The sequence below is a fragment of the Dicentrarchus labrax genome, unplaced genomic scaffold (assembly GCF_905237075.1).
Source record: "Dicentrarchus labrax unplaced genomic scaffold, dlabrax2021, whole genome shotgun sequence".
Lineage (NCBI taxonomy): Eukaryota > Metazoa > Chordata > Actinopteri > Moronidae > Dicentrarchus > Dicentrarchus labrax.
The window spans coordinates 7,474,709-7,498,763 of NW_026136706.1; the positions used below are offsets into that span (position 1 = coordinate 7,474,709).

Here is a 24,055-nt window from a genome sequence, read left to right on the forward strand (position 1 = left end):
ATACACATACAGTATATCTTAAATCTTACGCTCTTTTTGTCTTCAGCAGGACTTTGAAGGTGGAAATGAGTTCCAGGTATGAGGTTGGTGTGACATAGTTGTGACGCTGCAACTCAGACAAAAAGCGAGCTGATAGTTCTATGGTCGAGGTGTGGAAGTTCTTGCACATGTTGATGCAGCCTTCTCTGGACTCATCCGTCATCTCAATATCCTCCAGGAAGCGACAGGCCACCGCCTGCAGGGCATCCTCAGGCCACGTCTGATAAGGAAGGAAATATGCTCTACTGCCACTGCCATACGTGTATTTTAATCCCAGGTAAGGTTTTCTGGTAATGTCATAAGTTACCACCAAAGGAAGTCTGAATAACTACTATTTTTTTGATTAACTAGCTGAGGCATATTTTGGTGCAACAAATATACACACGCACCTGGAACCAGTTAATGGTGCAGCAGTTGATGAGGGCGGGGAAACGTCTCAAACGGTTCCTAAAGGCATCTCCGATGGGACTCATGGCCAGCACCACATGCAGCTGTGAGCGACAGCGCTCTATAAACATGTTAAAAAGGGACAGGGGGCTGCCATCCGTCTGCTTTTCACGGTCACGTTGCCGGTCCAAGACACGCATTCGCTCACAGATTTCCTGCTTCTCGTCAACTGCAAACAGGTTAGGCACCTGGGAACAACCAAAATATAACAAAATGGTCTGTGTTTGGGTACTGGCTTTGTAAATACGACACCTATCCATCCACATCTAATGTACTTGTCTGACTGTGTATTTATCAACCAGGCATCCATTTCTCAATCTATCCACACACCCATCCATACTTAATTCTTACTAACCATTCAGTCAAACGTTCATTCACTGATCAATCTTCCCATCAGTTTGTACATGTTATCTAGACCTCAACTCATCTATCAATCCTTGTCCCCTCCAAACCACTTTACCTCACCAGTGTTGAGCAGGTTGCCAATGTCCTCCAGGAATGACTCCATTTTTATTTGAGTGTCTGTGAAGAGGAAAACGCCATGTGCTTCACCCTGTGTGGACTTCCTCATGATAAGCTTCAGGTCATCATGCCATTCAGTGACCCCGTAGGTCTTGGAGATTTCCACCTGGAAAAGCTCTGCCTCTGCCATGTGGGCAGCCAACCGGGTGAGAGACTGACGCCCGCTCCCACCCACACCCACCAGCAGGGCGTGGCCACTTGGCTGCTTGAGGATGCGGGAAATGCGGCACACATGTTCGATGGCAAAACGGAAAAGCACCAGATTCATGGGCGCTTTGCTAATGTTGTTGTACTCCTCCAGGTGTGACTCCACCACCTGTCGGAGCTGGTCGAGTTTATGCACCTCGCGGTAGTTGCGATCCTCACCCTTGGGGTCATGAAAGTCACAGAACATGAGGCTGCGCAGGTCATCCTCAGTGACCTTTCCGTCCTGGTCCTGGTCCAGATGCTGGAAGAGCTGATGGAAGTCTTCCTTCATGTGACTCTGAGACACCACCTGTAAATGGCTTACGAGCCAGGACCGATCTGTGTCATGAACCAGTCGATCATAGTATACCCTCAGGACCTGAGGATCAACAAGACAAAGAGAGAGTGAGTGTGAGTGTGAGAGACAGGAAGTTCAAAAGAAATACTAAGTCGAACAGACAGGGGTTAGCTTGATTGCAGCTCTATGTATTACCACTTTTTGTATTTTTGTGATATTTCTATTCTATTTGCATGTTTAGGTTACTTTAGTTAGCTGTCAGGTATTTTCCACTGTTTGCTGTGTACAACATTACCTCATGCACCCAGAGGCGTTTGATCACAGATTGTTCATCTGCAGTCTCTGGCCGCGACAGGCAGATGCCCTGGATGACCCGAGAGACATCACGCAGATTGAACAAGTAATGGGACTTTGTGGGGGTAGGTAGTAGGTTCTTGGTGGCCTCATGATAGACTGACATGGTACTGGTAACGATCTGAGAGGTCAGAGCTGCATATGGCTTGGGAAAAGAAAACCTGTTGACGAAATAGTTTATTCATTGCTCAGGTCCCATTCAGATTATTTCCTAAAGTTTAGTCATGAAATTGAATTTGTAGTTGTATCAATGAAAAATGTATAATATAAATACATACATACAGTGATCAAGGATGCTTTTATACCATTATTAACAATGTATTTCCAAACCACCAAAAACTGTCAAAGGGTGAGATTGTTATCTTGTTAAAAATGCAAGTGATAGTTCTATTTGCAGGAGTGGTTGGGTAGATTTGAAACGTATCCAACAGATTTGATTGCTTGAGGACTTGTGGTCTCTGAAGTAAAGACTGTAGCAGTTCAGTAAGAGCGAATGAAAAAGAACATCTTTAATCCTCTAATTATTGAAACAGAAACTGATGTGTAGAATAACTTATCCTCCGAACTTTTAGCTCCCTGTCTGTTATAATATAAGTGCATGAATGTATTAAAAGATGGCCTAACAACCATGGAGTTAGTCAGAGATGGCATACAAATCTTTGGCCAGTAATACCTTAAAAAAGTGGTGGGACACCAAAACTTAAAGTTGTTGGTCGAATTCCATATACTAAACACTAACATTGAAAGATGTGGTTTATGTTCGCCAGAGTAGTTTGGTTATGAACACTCCTATGAACACTAAACAAATGTACTCACTCAACTTTGGGGAAAAAGCACCTCGCAAATCACAGTTGATATGTAGTTACCGTATGGTGAAATGCCAGTCCATGATCCTAGAGAAGATTGTATACATGGTCTTGTCATCAAAATCATTAATGGTAATCATGTTGAAGTGGCGCAGGTACCGAGGCGTGACAGGGTTCCGCCCTCCACCTAAGAAACAAGCAGGACAAAAAAAGAAAAACTGGATGGAGATAATACTTCTGATAATGGTAATTCTTCTACTGAGTGTTTCTGGTATTCTAACTGCAACCCAGTGCTTTATGGTGCCCTTATTATGTGTTGCATATATTCATCAAAATGTGTATGTTTTATGTCTTCATGAGATAAAGACAATTTTCCACACTGATGAACAGTAAAGCTATTTCTGTTCTATTTCATTTTTTCGATTATAGTATTATTATTATTTCAGTTTTTAAGTGCATAAATGTATTAAAATATGACCTTACAACCATGGCAAATGATAAACAAATACTACATATTGCTCTCATGATTGAAGTGATGTAATAATATACAACAGGTAACCTCATTCAGTATTTGCATATATTTTTCTGGACCTACAGTATGCCCCCCAGTCGCATGGCACACAAGAATAGGGAAACCCGTTATGTCTCAGGAGTGTGATCAACTTGCACAGCTCATCATGACTTGCAAAGCAATCTGAGCCAATAATATAGTCCATTGAAGAGATGTTTTCACTTTGAGACACATTGGAACATTTACATTTCTAGGTTATTTATGCCAATATCAATATCATATTTTAGCCTAATATCATAATAATAATATCAACACAGTAAGTCAACTCTAAAATCAATGTTGATTAAAGCCCATTATCACTAGCATCACTGAGGATGAGTAATATAATTCAGAATACTTTGACACCAGTAAAAAGTAGCTCCTTCGCTGTTTTCCCTGGTGTAGGTTCAATGGTTGTCACGCCCATAAAGCACAGGCATCGGGAGCAAATGTTGTAGCTGTGTGGGCACCTGAGTGTGGCACCCGCCCTCTTTCTCTTGCAGCTGTCGCTGCCAGCTGCCTCAGTGGACAGGGATGGTTTCATGTTTACACTGGTAGTTGTAGTGGAGGTGGAAGTGGTAAACACTTGCTATCTGTAAGCACCTTAAGGCAGTGAGGAGCTCCACAAAACAGCAGCTAGTGGTTTGTGACATTGAATCGACAACACTAGACACTCGACAGCAGCAGTTAAGAGACAGAGGAAAATAAAGTATTCACTATACCCACCTAACCTCCAGCATTTTGTCAACCAATCAAGGGCTTTCATATAATATCATTGCTGTAACAATATGCTTGTAATAAACTTTGGGTTAAGGTATCACAGCTTTTTCTCACCAGGTGGTCCCATAGCACATACAACCTGGATATCCACCAGGTTGATCATGGAGCAGTCCCTCGTGTCATACCAGTTCCAGTGGTCCAGCCACTGGCGCAGCAACTCCACAGGGGGCTGGGCGCCATAAACCTCCCTGGCTGGCATGTTCACATCATCCACAAATACCACCTGACAAGATACAAGTATAGAATACTTGGAATAAGATTCAATACTGATAATACCACAAGGTATTTGATATATAAAATTACAATGTTTCTTGTTTCTAGATGTACACTTATATATAAACAATACAATAAAACAATAAAATTGTGCTTATTATAAAGGGACTACAAGTCTGCCAACATTTTAGTGACCCACTTAACTGATATGAGTGTAAACTGAAAAACAAACAAGTCATATCAACATCATCATATGAATATAGCAAAGAGGCTGTACCATTTTCTTCCCCAATGGAGGACCAAACACTCCTTTGCGCCGCTTATCTAGCTTAGACATAATAATGTTTTGGGTCTGGGCAGCTGTGGTCTGGGCTGAAAAGTTGATAAATAATGGGCTGTACACATCCTTCTGCAGCTGATTCAATAGGAAGTCCTGGACAAGAGATGTTAGAAATATGAACACAGATTATCATCAAATCTCATAGTACTGAAGTTTACTATCACCATGAATATCTATAAATGTACAACACAACAATGCAAAATGGCGACACACTGCCGTAAGACGGCAACAAGAGATATCATCAGGAAGAGAAACTTTTCAAATAAGTACTGTACGACCATCCATGGAATGATTATATAATTTGTGTAAGGATTTAATAAGGACGCATACACTTTGTTGCTGTACAGTATAATATTTGTACTGTAGTTTTTAGTGGGATATTCAGAACACCTCAAGTGACTTATGAAGGTCTGGGAATGTCATGGACTTCATTCAGCAAATAAGTGTAATCAAGATACTAACTTGGTTGATACTGCATACTGCATTTATGTGCATTTGGTGGAAAACGTTTTAAAGTAATTTCACTCTCTGTTCTTAATCAGCATGCCAAAGAGAGCCTGTACAGGTACACAGAAAATTATCACTTTCAAATATGATCCTGGCAAAATGGTTGTGATAAGCTTTATAATCTAATTAAACGTGACATTTAGGGAGTATTTCATTAGATAAAAGCTGGATCTCAGTTAAACCCTGAAAATGACTTTGTGAGTCGAAGTAGTGAGTTAGTTACCCTCGGAGGACATGATTTGAAGTAATATTTTGCTGGTCAAAAGGGTAAAATCAATGAATTTTTGATTTTTCATGAAGATTTACAATAGTGCATTTTACTAAAAGCTGAAAGAGGCATTTATGAAAGGGCATTTTGATAAAATGCCCTTTTGGACAAATGGCCCTCTCTGTTTCTATGAACAGAGAACATAGTAATAGGTGATTTGATGTATTTTATTTGGATTGAATCTATTTTTATGGCACTTTTATTAAATACCATGTATGTTTGGCTGTAGCTTCCCCTGTGCACATATGTATAAACATGCACACAGAGCTCCAACACATGTTTGTGGAATCATGTGAGTAATGACCTGCATTATTAAAGGGGACTTGTGATGTGAGTGATCACAGGGTGCAGCCATGGTGCATCATCATCCTCTTGTCTAAATTATAAACCAGTGGCACAGTTTCTCTGTCTCGCTCAAGACTACATTGGGGTAGGTGAAGGACCCTTGTGTACAGCTGCCTGTTGGCACTGGTGCCAGTAATATTCTTATGGTCTGTGTGCTGGTGCTACTTTATCACTCCTGCCAGATTTAGGATTCAGCCATGGTCCACTGGTTGCAAGGGACAGAGCTGCTCCACCAGACAGACAGGCAGGAAGTGGAGAACAAGGCAGGCTCCCCAGTTAGATGATCTCTATTCACCTCAGAGTCTCAAGTTTGAGCACACTAATGGATGAACTAATGAAGCAGAGGGAAGGAGGGGGATTAGTCCTTGATATAAATAGCTGAATGTCTGCTGAGAGATACTCAGTATTCTTCCAAGGTGGCCGTTTCACACCTGGTGTCTGTAGCTGTCTTGCCTCCAAATGATTTGTGTGTACAGAGCACTTACTTTAGTTTCCTGAGGCCGGGAATACACTGCTTAGAAAACAAATGTTCACTCACCCTACAGAATCATGGTATTGATAGCACAGGCAGTGTTTTTCTGCATATGATAATAATAATTTCTAAAGTCCAATCCCCAGTTCCCTTAGAGAATAGACGACAGGCAGGAATAGAGTTTTACAGAGCTAAAAAAAAAAAAAAAAAAGCAGACCAATTTAGCTCATGCTTATTATAGGTACCCTGTGGAGCTTTTGACCACGTGTAGCACAATGGGGAAATTTCTTGATGAATAGGTCCCAGTTTTGTTTGCATCATGTGCACATGCACAAGGACCCACGTGCATGAGCATGCAGGCAGCGTGATTCCCATCCCCACCGATGGTTTCCAGCTAATTCACCGACCGACAGTTGGCGGCGGTTAAGGAGCCAAGAAAACACAGCAAAGTGCTAGCAAACATGGGGACGAAGAACATTGATAACTTGCAAATATACATACACAAATATCTAAAATGTCAGATTAATGAGGAAGAAAATGCACGTTTGTTAGGCCTCAAGGCATTTTGGTGAGATACACTGAATGTAATCATACATTTATTACAAGAAAACTCCCCAAGTATTTTTTAATACTGTTTCAATAATTATTGTGGACTGTCAGCACTTTAAAGAACAATAATTATGACATTCAAAAATTGTGTTATTCCTTTGGATAAGTAGTAGTCTGACAATATTTAAAGTAACTCCTAAAATGGATTGAGAATATATACCAGATAAGAGATTAATTTTACTGTTTGGTCACTTCACAAAAGGTTAAGAGTTAATGTTATGGTAGGTAATGTAATGTTAAGCAGCTGTGGTAGATAAAATCTACCAGAGATGGTCCATCTGCAATATTCTTACCTAAAATTCCCTTCAGCTGAGTGCAAAATACCTTTGTGCTTTCCAAACGTTACATTAATAAAATGATTCACAGCAGGCAACTCACTGTAATGTAGACACTCTTGCCAGTACCAGTAGGGCCGATGAAAATACTGGGCTTCTGGTGGGTGACGAGGAGCTCCATCAGTGCCATGTAGCGTACTGTGTTCTCAGTGGGCACGATGATCTCATTAAACTGCATGTCTTTGCATATGGGCGGAGCAGTCTTTAGCTCATCTGTCCACAGCTCCCACCTGCCTGGGCCCTGAAGAGGAATTCGGAAAAAGAAAGGTTAAGAATTGCGTTTGTGATGTGAAAGGGTATTGTGCTCCCACTCAACTAAAGCACACCAGGGACACATAATTGTCTAGCCTTTGACTGTAGGTAAGAAAATATGACGAAATGGAGCACACAACTAAGTTTGTCCATACTGTGAGACACAGACAATACAGGTATTTGTACATATAAGGTCACTAATCGTATCTGACCCTTTCCTTGTGTTCAGAATTGATTCATATCAGTAGCCTACAAAAATATCAATAGTTGATGTGTATGAAGTAAATGGCTCAAAAGCTACATGTTGCATCGACCAACCCTTAGCCTTTTGTACTCAGGACAAATCCATAGTAGTCTTATGTACTCAGACTTCTTTGTTAAATCCCACATCATCCACAACCTGACTGTACCGATATGAACATTTCATTTCATGATTATCTCAACCAAAACTATCTTGTATGCAATATAACTTTGATCATTCCTAAAATATAATGCCAAAATAACAACAGTCCAGATGTGCTTAAAAGCTTTGTGGGGACACATTTTAGAAGTGTTCTGTCAACACCTTTTTCAAAACACATTTAAAAGTAGTATTTCAAATCTGCTTAGAAGGGGGAACTGTACTGTAACATTGATAACAACAATACTTTGTTCACCAACCTCCATGATAAACTAAGAATTTACAGCCATGAATTTTTATAAAGATGACACAAAGACAAAAAATGAGTAGAGGGGGCTCTCTCATGTTTGTTGTCAGTTACTGTGGTAATAATGTACAGAAGATATTTGGTTTTTGTACCATTCTGAACTCCTAATATGTAAACCACAACTAAAATTTCCCAAAGTTTATTCCATAAGCATCTCATAAAGAAGTAAGTCACAAATTTCACAGTGTATTTGAGACATCACTCTTGGTAACAAAAAAGGCTTTCAGTTGCACAATGATCAGAAGCAGCCCTACCTCTTTAATGAAGCGATACTGGTAGACTGTTCCCTCAGAGGGCAGGGGCACTGTGAGCTGTTTAGATGGAGCCTCAACAGTGGCCAGAATGCCATGGCAGGCCCGGGTCTCTTCACTTAAAGGGCCGTTCAGTATCTCCCTTACTACAGCATCAAACTTGTTCCGGCTTGAATCATCACAGCTGGCACCCACTGACCACACCAGGCAGAACACAAAGATGCCCTGTGTAAAAGGAAAGGACAAGATCATCTACAACCGGTGTTTGGTTGTCTAATGTCTTGGCGCACTCCATGGAAGAGGACCGGCGGTATCTGTAGATAAAAACAGCCCTTTCTAAGGTAATGAAAACACAACGGTTCCTATATTTAGGTGATTATATACTAATGAAACATACCTATGAATATTATATTTCATATCTGCCAATAGATCCTCCTAAACGTTACACACTGGACCTTTAACAAGTAACTATGTAAATACCATTGATACTGTCTGCAAGAACATAGGATTTGCCATCAAAAATCTCATTGCACAGACAAGGTTTGCAATTATTGAATTGATTAAAAACATACAGCAACCATGTGAATCCGTCAACCTATGTACAGATTATTTCATGAGACAAACACTAGAATCCACAGAAGAGAGATGTCTTTGTTGAAAAAAAAAACAGCAGGAAGACTGTAGAAACTGAAAATTTCAGAGGCCTCATGAGCTATCATGAGCTTAGCAGCCTCATGATAGCACCTGCTGTTAAAAGGCTGATTAATTCAACACTTTGATAATGACTGGCTGAGAAACATGGAAGAGAAGGTTGAAAGGCATTCATCAGTGCAGTGTGCCACAGGGGGATAATAGCAGTACTTTCAAAAGACAGGATTCAGAGGCAAAAAAATCAATTGAAACTCACGCAGGGGGCAGCAGAAAGGGCTCATCTGCTAAAACTTTTCCACTCTTTGTGGGCCTGTTTGGAGGCAGACTTGATTGGAACAGTATATGTCAAAGGAAAAAGGCTGTAAACTCAGTTTACTGTTTGGTAAAAGAAAGAAATGCAATGCGTTGCACAGGGATTAATGCCAAGGTTGATTATTTTGTTTTCAGTTCATAACTTGAGCTGTGAACTCACTGCTTTGATGTAAGAATGCGAAGGTAACAATAGTCTGAATGAAGCTGAAAATAACTCAATCAAGCTGCAGATCATAGAAAGGAATGTGCCAAATGATCCCTTTCAAATATTAGTATGGAAGACAATAGTTTGAAATTATTGTTTTTTAATTTAATTCCACAGCTAAAGATTATTATTTTAACTATTTGGGAACGAGTGATTATTGAGGTAAAATTGGCAAAATTGGTCTGTCAGCATGTTGTCATGATGTTCGCCTTTAGATAATGCATGGCCAGTGTTCCCTGTAATAGTGCAGTGTATCTGGCACCATTAGCTCTTGTCAGTCTCTCTCTTTTCTTGCTGTTCAGACCAGCAAAACCAGTGATTTCACTCATTTAGTGTGGTTTCTCTCTTTATGTAAGTCTGTATTATACCCCACGGCGTCTGTAGATTTAAAAGGCTCACTCTAAGGTAACAAAAACACAGCAATCCTATATTCAGGTGATTATATACTAATGAAAACATAGTTATGCTTTATATATTCCATTTCTGCCAATAGATTCTCCAAAATGTTACCCACTGGACCGTTAACACTCAGATTATGAAACAGTTTCCTTGAGACTTGAGAGGAAAGTGGATATTGTATGTGGTAGACTTCTTCCAAGACACTGGGCTGCACTGTAAATCCTTCTTGTAGGATTGTGGGCCTACACTAACTCAACAATGCTGTCTAATTACCCCTAATGGCCGTTTTATGATGCTGTAGTAGACACTTGAGGGTTTACATTTTCAATCAATATCTTATTATTGTTAATAATACTATATTAATAATTAGTAGCAGTACTAGCAGTAGATGTGTACACAAACCTCCAACCAGGAGCAAATATCATTTTCATTCATGCTCTTCATCTTTGCCTCATCATGAAACTCATCCATCATACAGTCAATGAGATTCATCAGGGACTTGACTAGATTGGTGTCAGAGGTTGGGGACAGCTCCTGAAATCGAGGCAAAAGAAACAACACACATTAGAATTTGCCAAAGTGATGTCTCAGTATAATACTCAGACTCAGAACATTGCTGTAGGAAACTGAAACATTTAACTATTTTAAAACTCTAAAACTTAAGTTTGTAAAACATGCTGGAAGAAATATAACATATGTCAAAGTAATATTAATGCATTTTCGTAATGATCAAGTATTATCTCATGTAGCTGTAGATGCAGAAACTTATTCCAATACAAGTCACTTCCAGCTAGAAATAAAACTCTGTTTCTTGGGGATGGTTTAGCACCTTGGCGGCCTTTCGAATGAGCTGTAAACAGGCTGGCAGGATGCGGTCAAAAAGGGCAGTGATGAGATCTTTGTGCGCTGCATTGACTGTGGTGGGCAGGGTATTGAGCCAGGACAGCAAAAGGGGCCGCCAGCCAAGCATATGAGGCTCCATGTAGATCATACCACAACGAGACACCTGCCAAAAAAATATGTCACATCTGAAACAGAAACCTAAACAAGTGGTACTTACATCATAAAGAACAATTATTTTATACAAATATTATTGTTATTGCAGTATATATCTTAACTAATGAGTCAAACTATCTGACCAGTATCCAGAATTACAATAGTTTAATTATCAGCAAATTATTGTATGCAATGCTGTAAACTGTTACTGCAGTTAAATCATTGCAGTTAAACCATATCCTTTATACTGACGTATACTATAATTAATTGCGTGCTGTTTATGTGAAACCATGTCTAATGAATATCGGATGACTATAATACAGCCTTTTCCTGAAGAGAAGCGTTTTAATGAGATCCCAATAGCCCCACGTCCCACCCAAGAAATAGGAGTGCAGGTGAAGTTAGAAGAAAAGAGATAAGCAGAGATGGGTGAAGACATAATGCATGAGCAGTAGCTAAGAGGCATGCAGATGGGATAGGAGAGAAAGAAAAATGAAGGGTAGCTCTTTAAGATAGCACATATAGAGAGAAAAATGATATATATATTCAAAGACAAAGAGAGAAGAGAGACAAGTGATAGAGAGAGAGATCAACAGTGCACAAAAGGAGCCCTGCACAAAGTGATGGGAGTTCACTGTGATCACAAAAATGTTGATGCCTCTGCATTCAGCATGATGAAAGGAGCAGCTGCCAGGCTATAGAGAATCAAAAATAGAAGTCTGTTTAATAAAAAGAAGTAGAGCCAGGGAGATGCAAAGGTATTCTCTCAAGGCATCTAGGTATGTATTGAAATCAAGAGCCTTTGTTACTTCCTCACAACAAAGAACAATAAGGAAAGGTACAATTTAAACTTTAAAGGAATAGAGAGATGTCAGTCCTGTGATTTCTTTGTTTGCAAAGTTTTACGATTGACTGAATTTAAAATATGCTGGATATTTCCTCGAGCATCTTTGAAAAACCTGCACAACCGGTGGGTATTTTGCCCTTCTGGTCATCAATGTTATCGACGGCTAGCAAAAAGAAATCTGTGCGCCACAGATTTGGTACAAAATTAAATGTTGTTTCAAAAAACAGTGTGTGTTCAGCACATACTAACATATAAGCTCACTCACGCACATGTATCATAAATGGCTGGTAAAAAGACGTATTTGGTGACACTACAGGCTTAGCACAGTACTTATAGCAGTGAAAATAACTGCAATAACTAGCAAAGCGAACCAGCATTCAATTATTTTTTTGCCACAATTGGGTAAGAGAGGAGAAAAACAGAAGCGGAATGTAATTTCACTGACTTTCAAACAAAGTACTTCCTTGTCATTTTGAGCTTAATAGCATTCATTACACTCATCTAAAAGTCTGAAAACAATTAAGGAAAGACTAAATACGATCAACCCACAAATGTATTTTGTTCAGCTGTTTTTGACTCACTCTTTGGGCGGAGAACAGAAAATGACAGCACCAGGGCATGACTACAGGGATGAACAATAGAGTGTGTCTAAGAATGACAGGCATGAAGGGCACCATGTGTGAAAGCCTGTGTAATATGAAGGTTGATAACATGATGTGGGTTAGGGGGTGATGGGCAGCATTTCACAGCACAATGTTAAAGTAAGAAAACTACCATCTGTGAACAGAAATTGGATGTTTCTAAATAACACCAATAAGTGATGTATCCTCAGCTATACCCAGAGATTGGAAACCATCAAAGCTACAAAATGGACACATTGTGATGAAACCCTTAATCAAAAGGGTGTGCTTCTCACCGTTGCTGGCGACGCTACCTCCAGGTCCATGGGCTCAAAGATGAGGCTCATTTGCGGTGACATCTGAATGATCTCGCCACTCATCAGACACAGCTTTTTGTTGTCGTCGAGTACTGTGTTCATATTCTCAATCCACACGGCATCCACTGGGCCGTCAAAGATTAGCCATTTTCTGTCGGGGCTCTGAGAGAAGGAAGAAACAGGATTGCTCGCACTGAAGGAACGTTCAGCGACATTTATGGCACAAGTACATGAAGAAAGGTCACAAACGGTCACCAATATTGACCTGCTGCCTTGTTATAGATAGATAGATAGATAGATAGATAGATAGATAGATAGATAGATAGATAGATAGATAGATAGATAGATAGATAGATAGATAGATAGATAGATAGATAGATAGATAGATAGATAGATAGATAGACTTTCAAACCCTGGGGAAGTTTTTTAGTTCAAGGAAAAGAGTATCTTAATTTACCAGAAGGTTGGCTCCTGCTGGGCTAAAATATGCAAAATTCCTTAAGTATTCATGGGGCTTTAAAGTTTAGAAGAAGAGCTTAAAAGTGCACAGAAAGAATTCACGTTCTACCACTTGGTTTATGCACATACTGTTTTCATTTCTTTCCCTCTAACACAAATCACTGTGCATACTTTCAAGGTCACAAAAGAACTCCTGTGCATTATAATCTAAGCAAAGAATGTTTGCTAAATGAATGAAATTAACACCTACACTGTCATAATGGAGGTTGACAACAAGAGACAATTCTCCAGTTAAATGGACTGGCAAGAGCTGTGCTTTAAATTGATTTGTTGAAATATAAACAAATGGAGATGCCTGGGCTGGGGCCATCTGGTGCTTGAGAGGGAAGTGAGTATGCTGTAATGTAATGATCTGACAGAGCGTTGGCACTGAGAAAAAAAAATAAAAAAATTACATTGTGTATGCAGTGAGTTTAATACACTACACTGCTGCTGACTCCAGATTAGCACACAAAAAATTAGTTTAGTAAATGTGATTCAGGGAAGAAAAGAAAAAAAGAGCAAAACAAAGAAAGGACTTTTTTCCCACAGAGGAAAATGAGTTTTTTGAAACTGAATTAAGACCAGCCTTGTTCTCGTTTTCTATTTTCATTGCATCAGTATGTTCTCCCTCGGCTGTCATAACCACTCCTCACACTCCTTATTCATTGACAAAAAAAACAATTTGTAAAATGACAACTTTATGTACAGAGACAATTTTTAAAATGACAAGTTCATTTGGTAAACAATTTGAGAATAGGGCGAACAAATGATTTTCCATTACGACATGCACCCACTGCCATCTGTAAATCGCCTGTCCGTGTGTGTCTGCTGTGTATCCCCATGAAGGAAAGAGAGTTATTAAAGATCTAAATTTAACAAGACAGCAAAATGTTTCTTTTGTTTACCCCGTCACTGCAGCCTTTCTTTCTACCATCTTGAAATTAATTGGAATGTCATGCCTATTGTACAATGATAAATCCTAAACTTGAGAGCGCTCAGACAATAATGCATCCGAGTCTCTTCATCTTGCTGTTTCTACAACATCAAACATTTGAGGATGTTGCACCTCAGGCCGCATCCCAACGTGCCACAAGTGCACCATGCTTTTAAGGTTTCCACCCATAGGAAGAAGTTCAGCAGCAGTTTTCTGCTCCAGGTGGTTCAGTTTTAAATGACTCATTATTAAGGAAGTACATGGGTTTACTGCAACAGCATAATTGTACATCTCTACTGTTGTCATCTCTGTGCTGCCCTACGAGTCGGTAGCCTGAATGTCTATTTTGAGCTCATTCCTAGGAAAAGTCACAACGGTTAGCTGCACAGCACAAAGTACCTGAGACAGAGATATAATCCAAATACTTTCTGAATGAACTTGTGACACATAGTTGCTTCAGATGCCTGTTTCCATAGAGACAGTATCAGTCTGTGATCTATGCTGATATTATGTCTCAGTTAAGATGTCATTGCTTTGACTAATCATGGCAATTTACATGTAAGGTAAGAACAGGACATAGGACTTGAGAACCCTGAAGTCAACAGTCCCCAGTCACCTCTTTAGTAAGCAAACGCAATCAAACAGCAATGATTGTCATTCCTGAGGAGAAAAACAAGAGTCAAGATTCAAGATCTACCGTATGATGTTCGAAGCCCAGTTTGACACGTTACTAAAATGCTAGCAGCTTACATCAAAACCAACAACCCACCGACTGTGATGCGGCAGATGCAGAACAGCAGGTGGAGGTATGATAGACACTACACTGCATGTTCCCCAGAGAAGCATCATTTTTAAAAAAATGTTAACATCTCTCCTACAGCGAAACTTCTTCCACAAAGACAAAGTTTGTCTGTGAGTCTTTGGACAAATTTTAAAAAAAGCACATCAATCAAGACTGTTCGGAAGCCATTTATGGTGGACTAAAGGTTTGTGTGTAATAAGCTAAACAGTGAAGTGTATTTTTGTATTAAAAAGACTGAATGAAACTAACAGAGAGTATACATATTAGTCTCTGTTAGCACAGGTGTGAAATGTGACTTAGATCTTAGAGCTAATCCCAGCTCTGTGTGTATTTTTGGCAGCCTGTTTAAACACAGTAGTTTCCCAGGCACAGACTCAATCAATGACCTTGAGAAATCTGTGTGAGGATACCAATAGCAAGGCAACTTCCTCAGCCATGTCCTCATCCACCAGGAGGTGTGGCATCTCCACAAGGATAAATGATGTGGATTTCCCACGTTCCATCATGACTGAGAGAGCCACTCTGATAAACATCAAAAAGGTTTTCAGCTTTTGAGCTCCACAATAACAAACCCAGAAGAATGTTTACATTTTTATACCGAGGCAACACAAAATACTTGTTTCTGACTGACAGGCAGGAGCTCATTAAAATTACTAGTTACTGTAGTACATTACAGGTAACCATAGCAACAGTGCATCTGCTTTCTGTTTGATTACCTGTTAAATAATTTTCAATAAAAAGTCTTTGTTGTGTCCATAAAAAACATGAAAAAACTTGCCTGTGAGTTTCAAGAATATTTTTTTCTCCCTTACTTCTGTATTCAGTCAGGGCAGCCGTCTTACCTGGGAGGCAGCGAAGGATCGGTAGCTGACGGCGAGGATGCCATCAGACCACTCATGAGAGACAGGGTCAAACTGGCCATACAGCTGGCCCATGGTGATGGATTTGGGATTGATAACTGTGATCTGTACCTGGTTCTCATCCATCAAACCCTGGTGGAACAGCCACACACAATGGACAAGGAGATAAATTAAAACATGAACTCAAGAAAAAGAAACGCACAGACAAAAAATAGATCTGTACATATGAACATACATTAATAGTATATAGATACACTCTTGAAAAGAACAGCAAAAATGAGCGTGGCATGTCCCTCATTTGACCAACTTGTCTCTGCCAAGACTCATAAATTGCTTAGAAGATTAGTTTTTGTATGACAGGACTTCTGCTAAATGAGGATGAGAAGCAAAAACACCAACAAACGGCTATCCAGACAAGGTGTCACTTTGAGTTAAAAACAATGACAAAAGTGAGCTACTGAAAAAAACAAAAACAAAAAGGAGAGCAAGGGGAGGAGGGGGGATTGGACATGATCAGTGGATGTGCACCAACAAGGATGACGATGATAAATGTGGCATTCCCAAGCGTTCCATCAGCAGGCCTTCATCTGTCTCCTTGGTGGGATGCCTCTCAGACCTCTCAGCCATGTAAATACAACAAGCCAGCTCTGCTCTTCTCTGTGAGATCGATAACTACTAAACAAAGACTACAGCTCTGACAAATTGGATGGATGTGTTTACTTGGGACAAACATGTAGCTCAGATAAGCCTTGGATATTGAGTGTAACACATATTTTTACTTGACATGAAGGTTTATATTTCTTTTACTGACTGAGCAAGTTCATGTCCCAAGGACTCAGTTAATTCCATCAAAATTTTGAATAAAATACAATTAAAAATGCATGGCTAACCATCTGAAAATTAGGCTCTTTTTTTCAAAACCTTCTGACAAATTGATCAGGTTAACACCTGGCAGGAACATAATAAATAAGTTGAACCTCAAGGACAACTAGGGGAATACTAAAAATAATTATTTTACAATAGCTATTGATCAGAACTTGCCACATAGGGAGTCATGACATATAGTAGGTTGACAACCTGCAAACTAATGTGCACTTTTTCTAAACTTCTGTTGCCATGATTTTAAATCACAGTTCTTTTGTAATTCTACCAACCATCAAGTTTAGCACACACAACTTTTATTTCTTGTGGTCTCAACAGATAAAGAGCACAACACCCACCTTCCTCTACAGCCTACCAGTTAGATTTGGACATTGTACCTTTTCACAGACGTCATGAAGGGCTGCTGCCAGCACACGATAGGCACTGGTTTTGCCTCCGAAGGGCTCACCCACCAGCATGAAACCATGCCTCACAATCATCATCTCAAAGATCTGCAGGATTTTCTCGGCAAAGAAATCGGTGACTTGCAGGTTCATGCGCTGGCAGTTTTCCTCAACAGCCTCCAGCAGCATGCGGTAGTCGCGTTTAGGGAGCTCAACCCCCGGGAAGAGGTCAGAGGTGATACCCTGAGATGGAAAGGCAAAGGCAAATGAGCCAGTAATTTTGGAGTTGAATAAGGGGACACAGATACTTAAACACAGTTTTAAACATACACATACATAACATACAATGGAAACACACAAGCTTTCTCACATGCAAACATGCAGATATTCAGAAACTCAGCGTAAACAACCACTCACTCACACACATACACATACTACTGAACTGTTCTGAGTCAAACGGACTTAAGTTGTCCGTGTGCATTGTGGTTTCAAAGGAACTAACTGGAATTAACATGGACTGACATCACTTAATGTGTATCGCTCCATTAATCAAGACAAGAGGAGCTCCACTCTATCGCACCGCAAATAGCTTCAGATCATGCGACAGGAACTTGGGCAGATTGACATCAATAATGGATCTCAGCAACAGGGTGTCTTCGTTCTCCTCTGGAAAAGTGAGCTGTGGTGCCAGAAATGAAACCCCCAAGGAAGAAGAGGAGAAAAGAAGAGGAGAAAAGGAGATGAGAAAATATGTGTAAAAAAAGTCAGACAATGACAGAAAAAAGAAACATACATTTACATGTAATGATGTAAAGCGCTTCACTCGCAGAGTTTAAGAAGTGTCACTGTAAAGTCACTATAAAGGTGTGGTAAGGTTGTAAATAACGCCTGTTTTCCAGGACAAATTTTTAAAAAGGCAACAGGCTTAGTGTCTTTGCTTACCAATATGTAACCCAATCCTACTTAAAATAAACTAAATGCTTCCTCTGAATTAAAACTGTTCCTTGCAAGACATTAAACTTAGCTATGTGCATGTTTGCCTTTTAACTTGCTCAGCACAACTTTCATCAGCACAGACTGAGCAAGAGTTGAGAAACTGTTGCACCCCAATTAGGCACTCTTTCCTCCCATTTGTCATTTAGTTCAATGATCAAAGATGGTTCTACTTCATTAAAATGTTATTTCATGTAAAGAAATCACCATTAAAATCTTTCAAAACTGTCACAACAACAGTTATTAAGCATAACGTAAGCTACATATGCGTTGCGTAACTAAAATTAAAAACTAAAATTATTTTGTGGGAAAATATTCAGGTGAAAAAAAAAAGTCATCATATTAAAATTAGTTACCTTGAGGTTTCCAGCAGCAGTCAGCACAGACTTGACCGCCCTCATCCCATAGTCGTAGTGATGCTGTGAGGAAAGCTGCTCCGAACAGAGTCGATAAGTGGCCACAATTTTCACTGACAGCGGTCGAGCAGTCACAAAGCCACACGAGTAGAGCACAATCTCTGCAATCATTGCATAGTCCGGTACCATCATAGCCACAGTCCTGAACAGAGCCTGGTGTAAAGAGACACTTGCTGAATGGAAACATTTTTATTTATTGAATATATTATAGTTGTAAAATTAGGTATTCTGATGCATGCATTAAAGTAGAAAAAGAATGGCTGAGACACTGATACTGTACCTTGAGGTTGTCGGGTAGCTCAGAGCGTCCAGCGTAGCCAGGATTCATAGTAATGAACACAGCACAGGAAGGGTTCAGTTTTAGCTCTGTCCCTTCAAACATCAGCAACTCAGCATGGGCTGAAATTCCTGGACACACAGATGCATTTAGATACAGTATGTGTCAACTTGTACTTTGTGTCTTTTGACTCTGATGAAGACAGTTGAAGAGAAGAGGCTGCACATCAATCAACGTGGGCGGGTCTTTATTCAGACTGCAGATTTAGGGTGCTGTCTGTTTGGACACTTTTTTGTCATGAGCACACCCTGAAGAGCATATTCGTAGATGCCGTATCCACCATAACTGTAGGCCATATCAGTATATGACAAATGCACATCAGAGACAGTCAGGGCCTGTGCACACCTCGATGCAACTAAATACAAATGCACACCATAACACTCATGGTTACTTATCGTTAAACTAGCAATTAGTCATTGGATTCAAGGCTGTTCTCAATTGATTGAAAAAGGCTTTAAAACCTGTACAACTTACAACATGATTTGAATTAGAAGAAACTCCAGGTTTAAAAACAGCATTTTCAAACTTTTGAGCTGAGAAAAATCTGTATACCCCTTTGGCTCCTGCATCTTATATTGAAAGTCACTTGACGCCCATAGCACACATAGGACACACTGCTGAGCTGCACTGAACAAAGTTATACTTGAAGTTCTGCTGGCCAGCCTACACAACTTGCCTTAGCTCCGTGTTGCATCTCTTTGTAGTGAAAACCTGCTTTTTTACTGGTGAGAATATGCCAAACTTGTTCCTGGTATACTGCCAATTTATGCAAAGATCAAACGGAAAAAACAGAAAGTCAAAAAAGAAAAAAAACAGCTCAAACCTCTCTGTATGGTGAGAATCTGTTGAGCCACCACAGACAGCACCTCCAAGTCAATGCGGTTAAACTCATCAAAGCAGGCCCAAGCTCCGCAGGACAAAAGGCCCTTGTCAGATACACACACACACACACACACACACACACACACACACACACAGCTTTGTCAGTATGGCAAGTGGGAAGACGTACAGTAAGGTAGGCAATTTCTTTGTAAACAAAAGTTGGATTTTTTTACTTGTGGCTTGTTATGGGAGCAATGTACCTGTGTTATTGACTGCATATATTTTATATATTATATATATATATATATATATATATATATATATATATATATATATATTTATATATCACTTCATCATATTGCATATATTTGCATAATGGTAGAGAAACAAGCACTGCATTATATTTGGATAGGTTGTAGCGTGTAGACATGGACATTTAAATGTCTGTATGCTATTCTGTGACAGGAGGAAATAAGAACGGGAGGGACGAATATCCCCTGTGTCACTTTCTATTATCTGACTCTTTGAAGTGCTGATAGTTATGCTATATCTGTACATTTCTGAAAGAAGGGGGCAACAGAACCTGGGAATATCTACTTTTGATTAACTATCAGAGGTAAAATATTTCTGCTACGTATTTGGTTTAAACTTGCGCGGAACAGTTTGGTTATGTTAGTGTTATGTGTACTTTCACAACTGTGTGTGACAGTTAAAGTTTTGATAGAAAGTAGTAAGAAAATTCTAGTAATTTTAACTTATGGTAAGAGAAATGTACTCACTTTGAAGAACTTGCCCAGAGCAATGTAGTCCAGTCCATCGGAGCAGTTGAAGACCACACACTGCTTGGCTACAGCTTTGGCCAAGTCTTTGGTTGTCTCTGTTTTTCCTGTGCCAGCCGGGCCCTCAGGGGCCCCTCCCAAGTGGAGGTGGAGAGCGCCAAACAAAGTGCTGAAGTAGGAGGAACAGACACGGGAGAAAACTCACCTTATGGCCTGTCAGTGATTTATGTGATTATGTGTTTCCTCACTGTAGTATGTGCATACATTGGAAGGTGGCAGAGTGCTATACTTTCAAACACACTGGAACATCATATGTGGGCAGTTTCTGCACTGCAATACAGGGACTTGGCAACCGTTTATTAGTCAATTGAGGAAGTGTTTGTTGCTAAGGATTCAAAATAAACTCTAAACTCTGACCACACAATATTTTTTAAAACATAACTTAGGTGTATACCACAAAATGTCTGCAAAGTGCTGCATACTGTATAGATGTCATTGTCCCACATGGTACAATATGATCATGGTCACCCAATTATGTAAACCTTATTTCTTAACTATTTTGAACATTTCTTTGACAAAATATATTTGTTATTCTTATATTCTCTGTTACATACACATTTTCCTATGCTATTAGGACTGAAGTCTTCAATCAGTGCAAGAATATATTATTAATATCAATGGGATTAAGATGTGTTTTGATTGATTTAGGGATTCAGCTTCAAATATGTAAACTGTAAATTGTTGCAGTAATCTTTAAAAACTTGAAAAACTGCCCTAGTAGCTAGACAGAATAATAAGGTAGGGGATTGGTTAATAGTTTGGGATATGTGTAGTCGTCTCCAACTGGGGTTTTGTAGGGTAATTAGGCTTTAGACAAGACCTAAGCTGCAAGCATCACTGACAAATAAACTTTAGAAAAGGACAGAGAGTGAACTGTTGAGGGTGCTTGTGTAAAAGCTTTACCGGTAGCAGCGGTCAGTGAGTGGGGTAATGACCAGACGTGGAGTGTTGCCCAGGTATTCATAACCATAAGGCAAACCGGCATTGATCATCTTGGTCTGGAGGTGGTTCTCCTGCACAGGGTGTGATCCAGAGTTCAGAAGTCAGTCACTGAGTATGCATAATAATTTGAAATGAATCCCCAAACACTTATATCATCCAACCAGTGCTCCTTTTACATACCACCCAGTAGTAGCGCAGTTGGCTAAGCCACTCAAAGTCATTTTCGTCACTTATTCCTTTTTGCACCAGCGTGGCAAGCACATCCCTGGCATGGACGTCCAACACAACAAGGGCACCGAGGGTCACTCGGTTCTGCTTGGATAGCTTGCCACGTACAAGTGCCACAATGTCGTCGATCTGTCTATTGTTCTGCTCCAGGTAAGCATCTAAGGCCTGAGGGAGAGAGGCATGATTAAATAGAAGGCAGAGCAGGCGGGCATTTATCAAGGCAGAGGGAGGATGCTATCAAGACCCCATCTATAAACTGAAGGTCACAAGTTTGACCCCTGCAACAACTACTAAGTCCATCACTGTCAAGATGTCCATGAGAAAAAACACTACACTTTTTCTTGTTTTATAGGTACTGTTGCTGGCTGGGCATGAGCTTCACCTTCTGAGGTAAATTGTGTAAAGTCTCTTGAAGGATATTTAAAAAAAACAACAACACATAAGCTGTGATACAGAGGGGTTTTCAAGTCCAACTTTATAAAAACAGCATTATGCCGCAACTGGTTATGGCAGCAGACCTCAGCTGGCTACATGAGTAAAATAAGATGTGTCAGTTTATGAGATATAGGTGCTCTTCATTTGATGTGACTGATTTAATAAAGTTTGTAATCATCATTCACACCAGCTGTTCCCATGAACACCTCTGTGTTTAAAGCTCAACTGTTTTGAATTAGATGATACCAAGTAAGTCATTACTGTAAGTAACACATTCATTGAAAGGTAATCTGTATGTCATACAGTTTATCTATGAGTGATCAGACTTTGTTGACTAATGTTGAGAACTTCTGAAAATATTTTGTTTAAGCTGTTTCTCGTGCTCTGTCTGACATGGCATACTTCACGGCATGTGTTGCCATAGTTACAGCTTTGATACAGACATCATGGAACTTCAGAGCATACGGTAGTAGACATGAGCATAACACACACACTGGCTTGCTTGCATTATTAACAGAATAAAGTATGTAAGTATGTCTATCTCTACAAAAATATTAAAGTCTGTCGCGCAGTAAAAATATTATTAACAATGATTTGGATGACTTGAACCAAAATGTTAAAGTAGTACATGTTGATGGGCTATTTTTCTATCCAGAAGTGTCTTTGAGGATTCCTGAAATACCTTCAAAACAGCAGTAAGTGTTTGTGACATTCTGGGTTTTTTAAAAGACATGGATTTATTTTTTTGAAAAACAGATGCTGAGATGCTGTGACTCAGATATAATGGCAATGATGAGAGGCACAAAGCGGGGCTAAGTGTGAGCTTCTGTATGAAAGATCCCAGGCAACAGATATATATATATATATATATATATATATAGTGTCTTATACTATAAAAAGGGACCATATCCCAACACTACAAATGTAAACTGTAATTCAGGATACAAAATGCATGTTTGCAGACACTTGTTTACCTTCTGGCCTGATTTAATGGCTTCATGAATATCCTTTGTCCAGTAGACTTGTGAGACGCAGAGCACCGTCTGGCCTGGCCAAGCACGCACCCAGTTGATCCTCAGCTCGTTGGGGTACGCCTGGATTGCCTCCCCGATGACCTACAATGGAACAGAAGAGGGACAGACGCTTTAACTCCCTGGTGCATGTAGCATGAAAGACATAAGAAAGCATATACTGAGAAGCCTTGAATGTGCAGGCTGAATTTTGGTACATAAACAACTTATTTGCATACATAAATTAAGCTTAAAAAAATGGGGCAACAACAATCTACACAACACCTTATGGAGGGAGGCAATCATGCCCATCTCGAGTTCCAGAAGCCACTTCTCCACCTGGCCTCTGGCTTTGGAGGTGGAAATGATGTCCAGAAGCTGTACCAATTCACCCTCACTGCTCTTCATGTGGGTGATGTCCAGCACATCAGTGAACACCACATTAGCAATGCCTTCAAAGCACTTCTTCAGATGGGGCTGCACCCTGGAGGAAAGTAAAGCAAGACAATTTAATCACTTAATGTTAGATATTGTCTAATTTATACAGTATATCTGATTTAATATAAGTATATCTTACACTGGCTCTTCACACTGTACTAAGGGACATCGGATATTTTATCAGTATGAAGAATACTCACAGCTCTAACACAGATCTATTTCAATATAAACCAATGCAGCTATTTTCATGGTTGCATTGTTTCTCAAGTCCAACTTTACGCACAAAAGTATTTGATTGTGTACTGGGTTGCGAGCTTTGTCAAAATCTGAGTGCACAGCACAAACATATGTATGAAGGAATCTAGTGTAGACAATGATGGACACCAACAGATGTTGCTATTGAGATGTTTATGTGCTGCTTTCTCTGTGCAACCATCCAGACAAAAAGTAAATTGTCAGAATATGTCTGGATCAATATTACCCAGACAGACCCCCCCACTCTTTGTTTGAAAGTTGCAAAATCACATTTAAATTCTACAAATACAGGCTTTTAATGGGTATAGGTATCCCCTAGTGTGAGGGTGCTTTATTAGTCCACATCTATA

The 24,055-nt window shown here is 39.8% G+C and overlaps 1 protein-coding gene across 1 annotated transcript in view; it reads right to left on the bottom strand.

Moving 5' to 3' along the window:
- The window catches only part of dnah7 (dynein, axonemal, heavy chain 7), a 71,286-nt gene that overhangs the window by 27,464 nt on the left and 19,767 nt on the right, over nt 1-24,055 (bottom strand). Inside the window, exons 21-43 of the mRNA XM_051405003.1 lie at nt 23,298-23,496; nt 22,977-23,117; nt 21,520-21,732; nt 21,301-21,410; nt 20,338-20,506; nt 19,560-19,662; nt 18,680-18,807; nt 18,340-18,552; nt 17,571-17,669; nt 16,985-17,233; nt 15,708-15,857; nt 12,608-12,790; nt 10,678-10,854; nt 10,251-10,382; nt 8,285-8,506; nt 7,115-7,312; nt 4,473-4,628; nt 4,037-4,205; nt 2,713-2,839; nt 1,788-2,007; nt 947-1,573; nt 429-674; nt 30-259 (exon numbers count right to left, since the gene is read on the bottom strand). Coding sequence (XP_051260963.1) covers nt 30-259; nt 429-674; nt 947-1,573; nt 1,788-2,007; nt 2,713-2,839; nt 4,037-4,205; nt 4,473-4,628; nt 7,115-7,312; nt 8,285-8,506; nt 10,251-10,382; nt 10,678-10,854; nt 12,608-12,790; nt 15,708-15,857; nt 16,985-17,233; nt 17,571-17,669; nt 18,340-18,552; nt 18,680-18,807; nt 19,560-19,662; nt 20,338-20,506; nt 21,301-21,410; nt 21,520-21,732; nt 22,977-23,117; nt 23,298-23,496 — 4,461 coding nt within the window. The remainder of the gene's footprint in view (nt 1-29; nt 260-428; nt 675-946; nt 1,574-1,787; nt 2,008-2,712; nt 2,840-4,036; nt 4,206-4,472; nt 4,629-7,114; nt 7,313-8,284; nt 8,507-10,250; nt 10,383-10,677; nt 10,855-12,607; nt 12,791-15,707; nt 15,858-16,984; nt 17,234-17,570; nt 17,670-18,339; nt 18,553-18,679; nt 18,808-19,559; nt 19,663-20,337; nt 20,507-21,300; nt 21,411-21,519; nt 21,733-22,976; nt 23,118-23,297; nt 23,497-24,055) is intronic.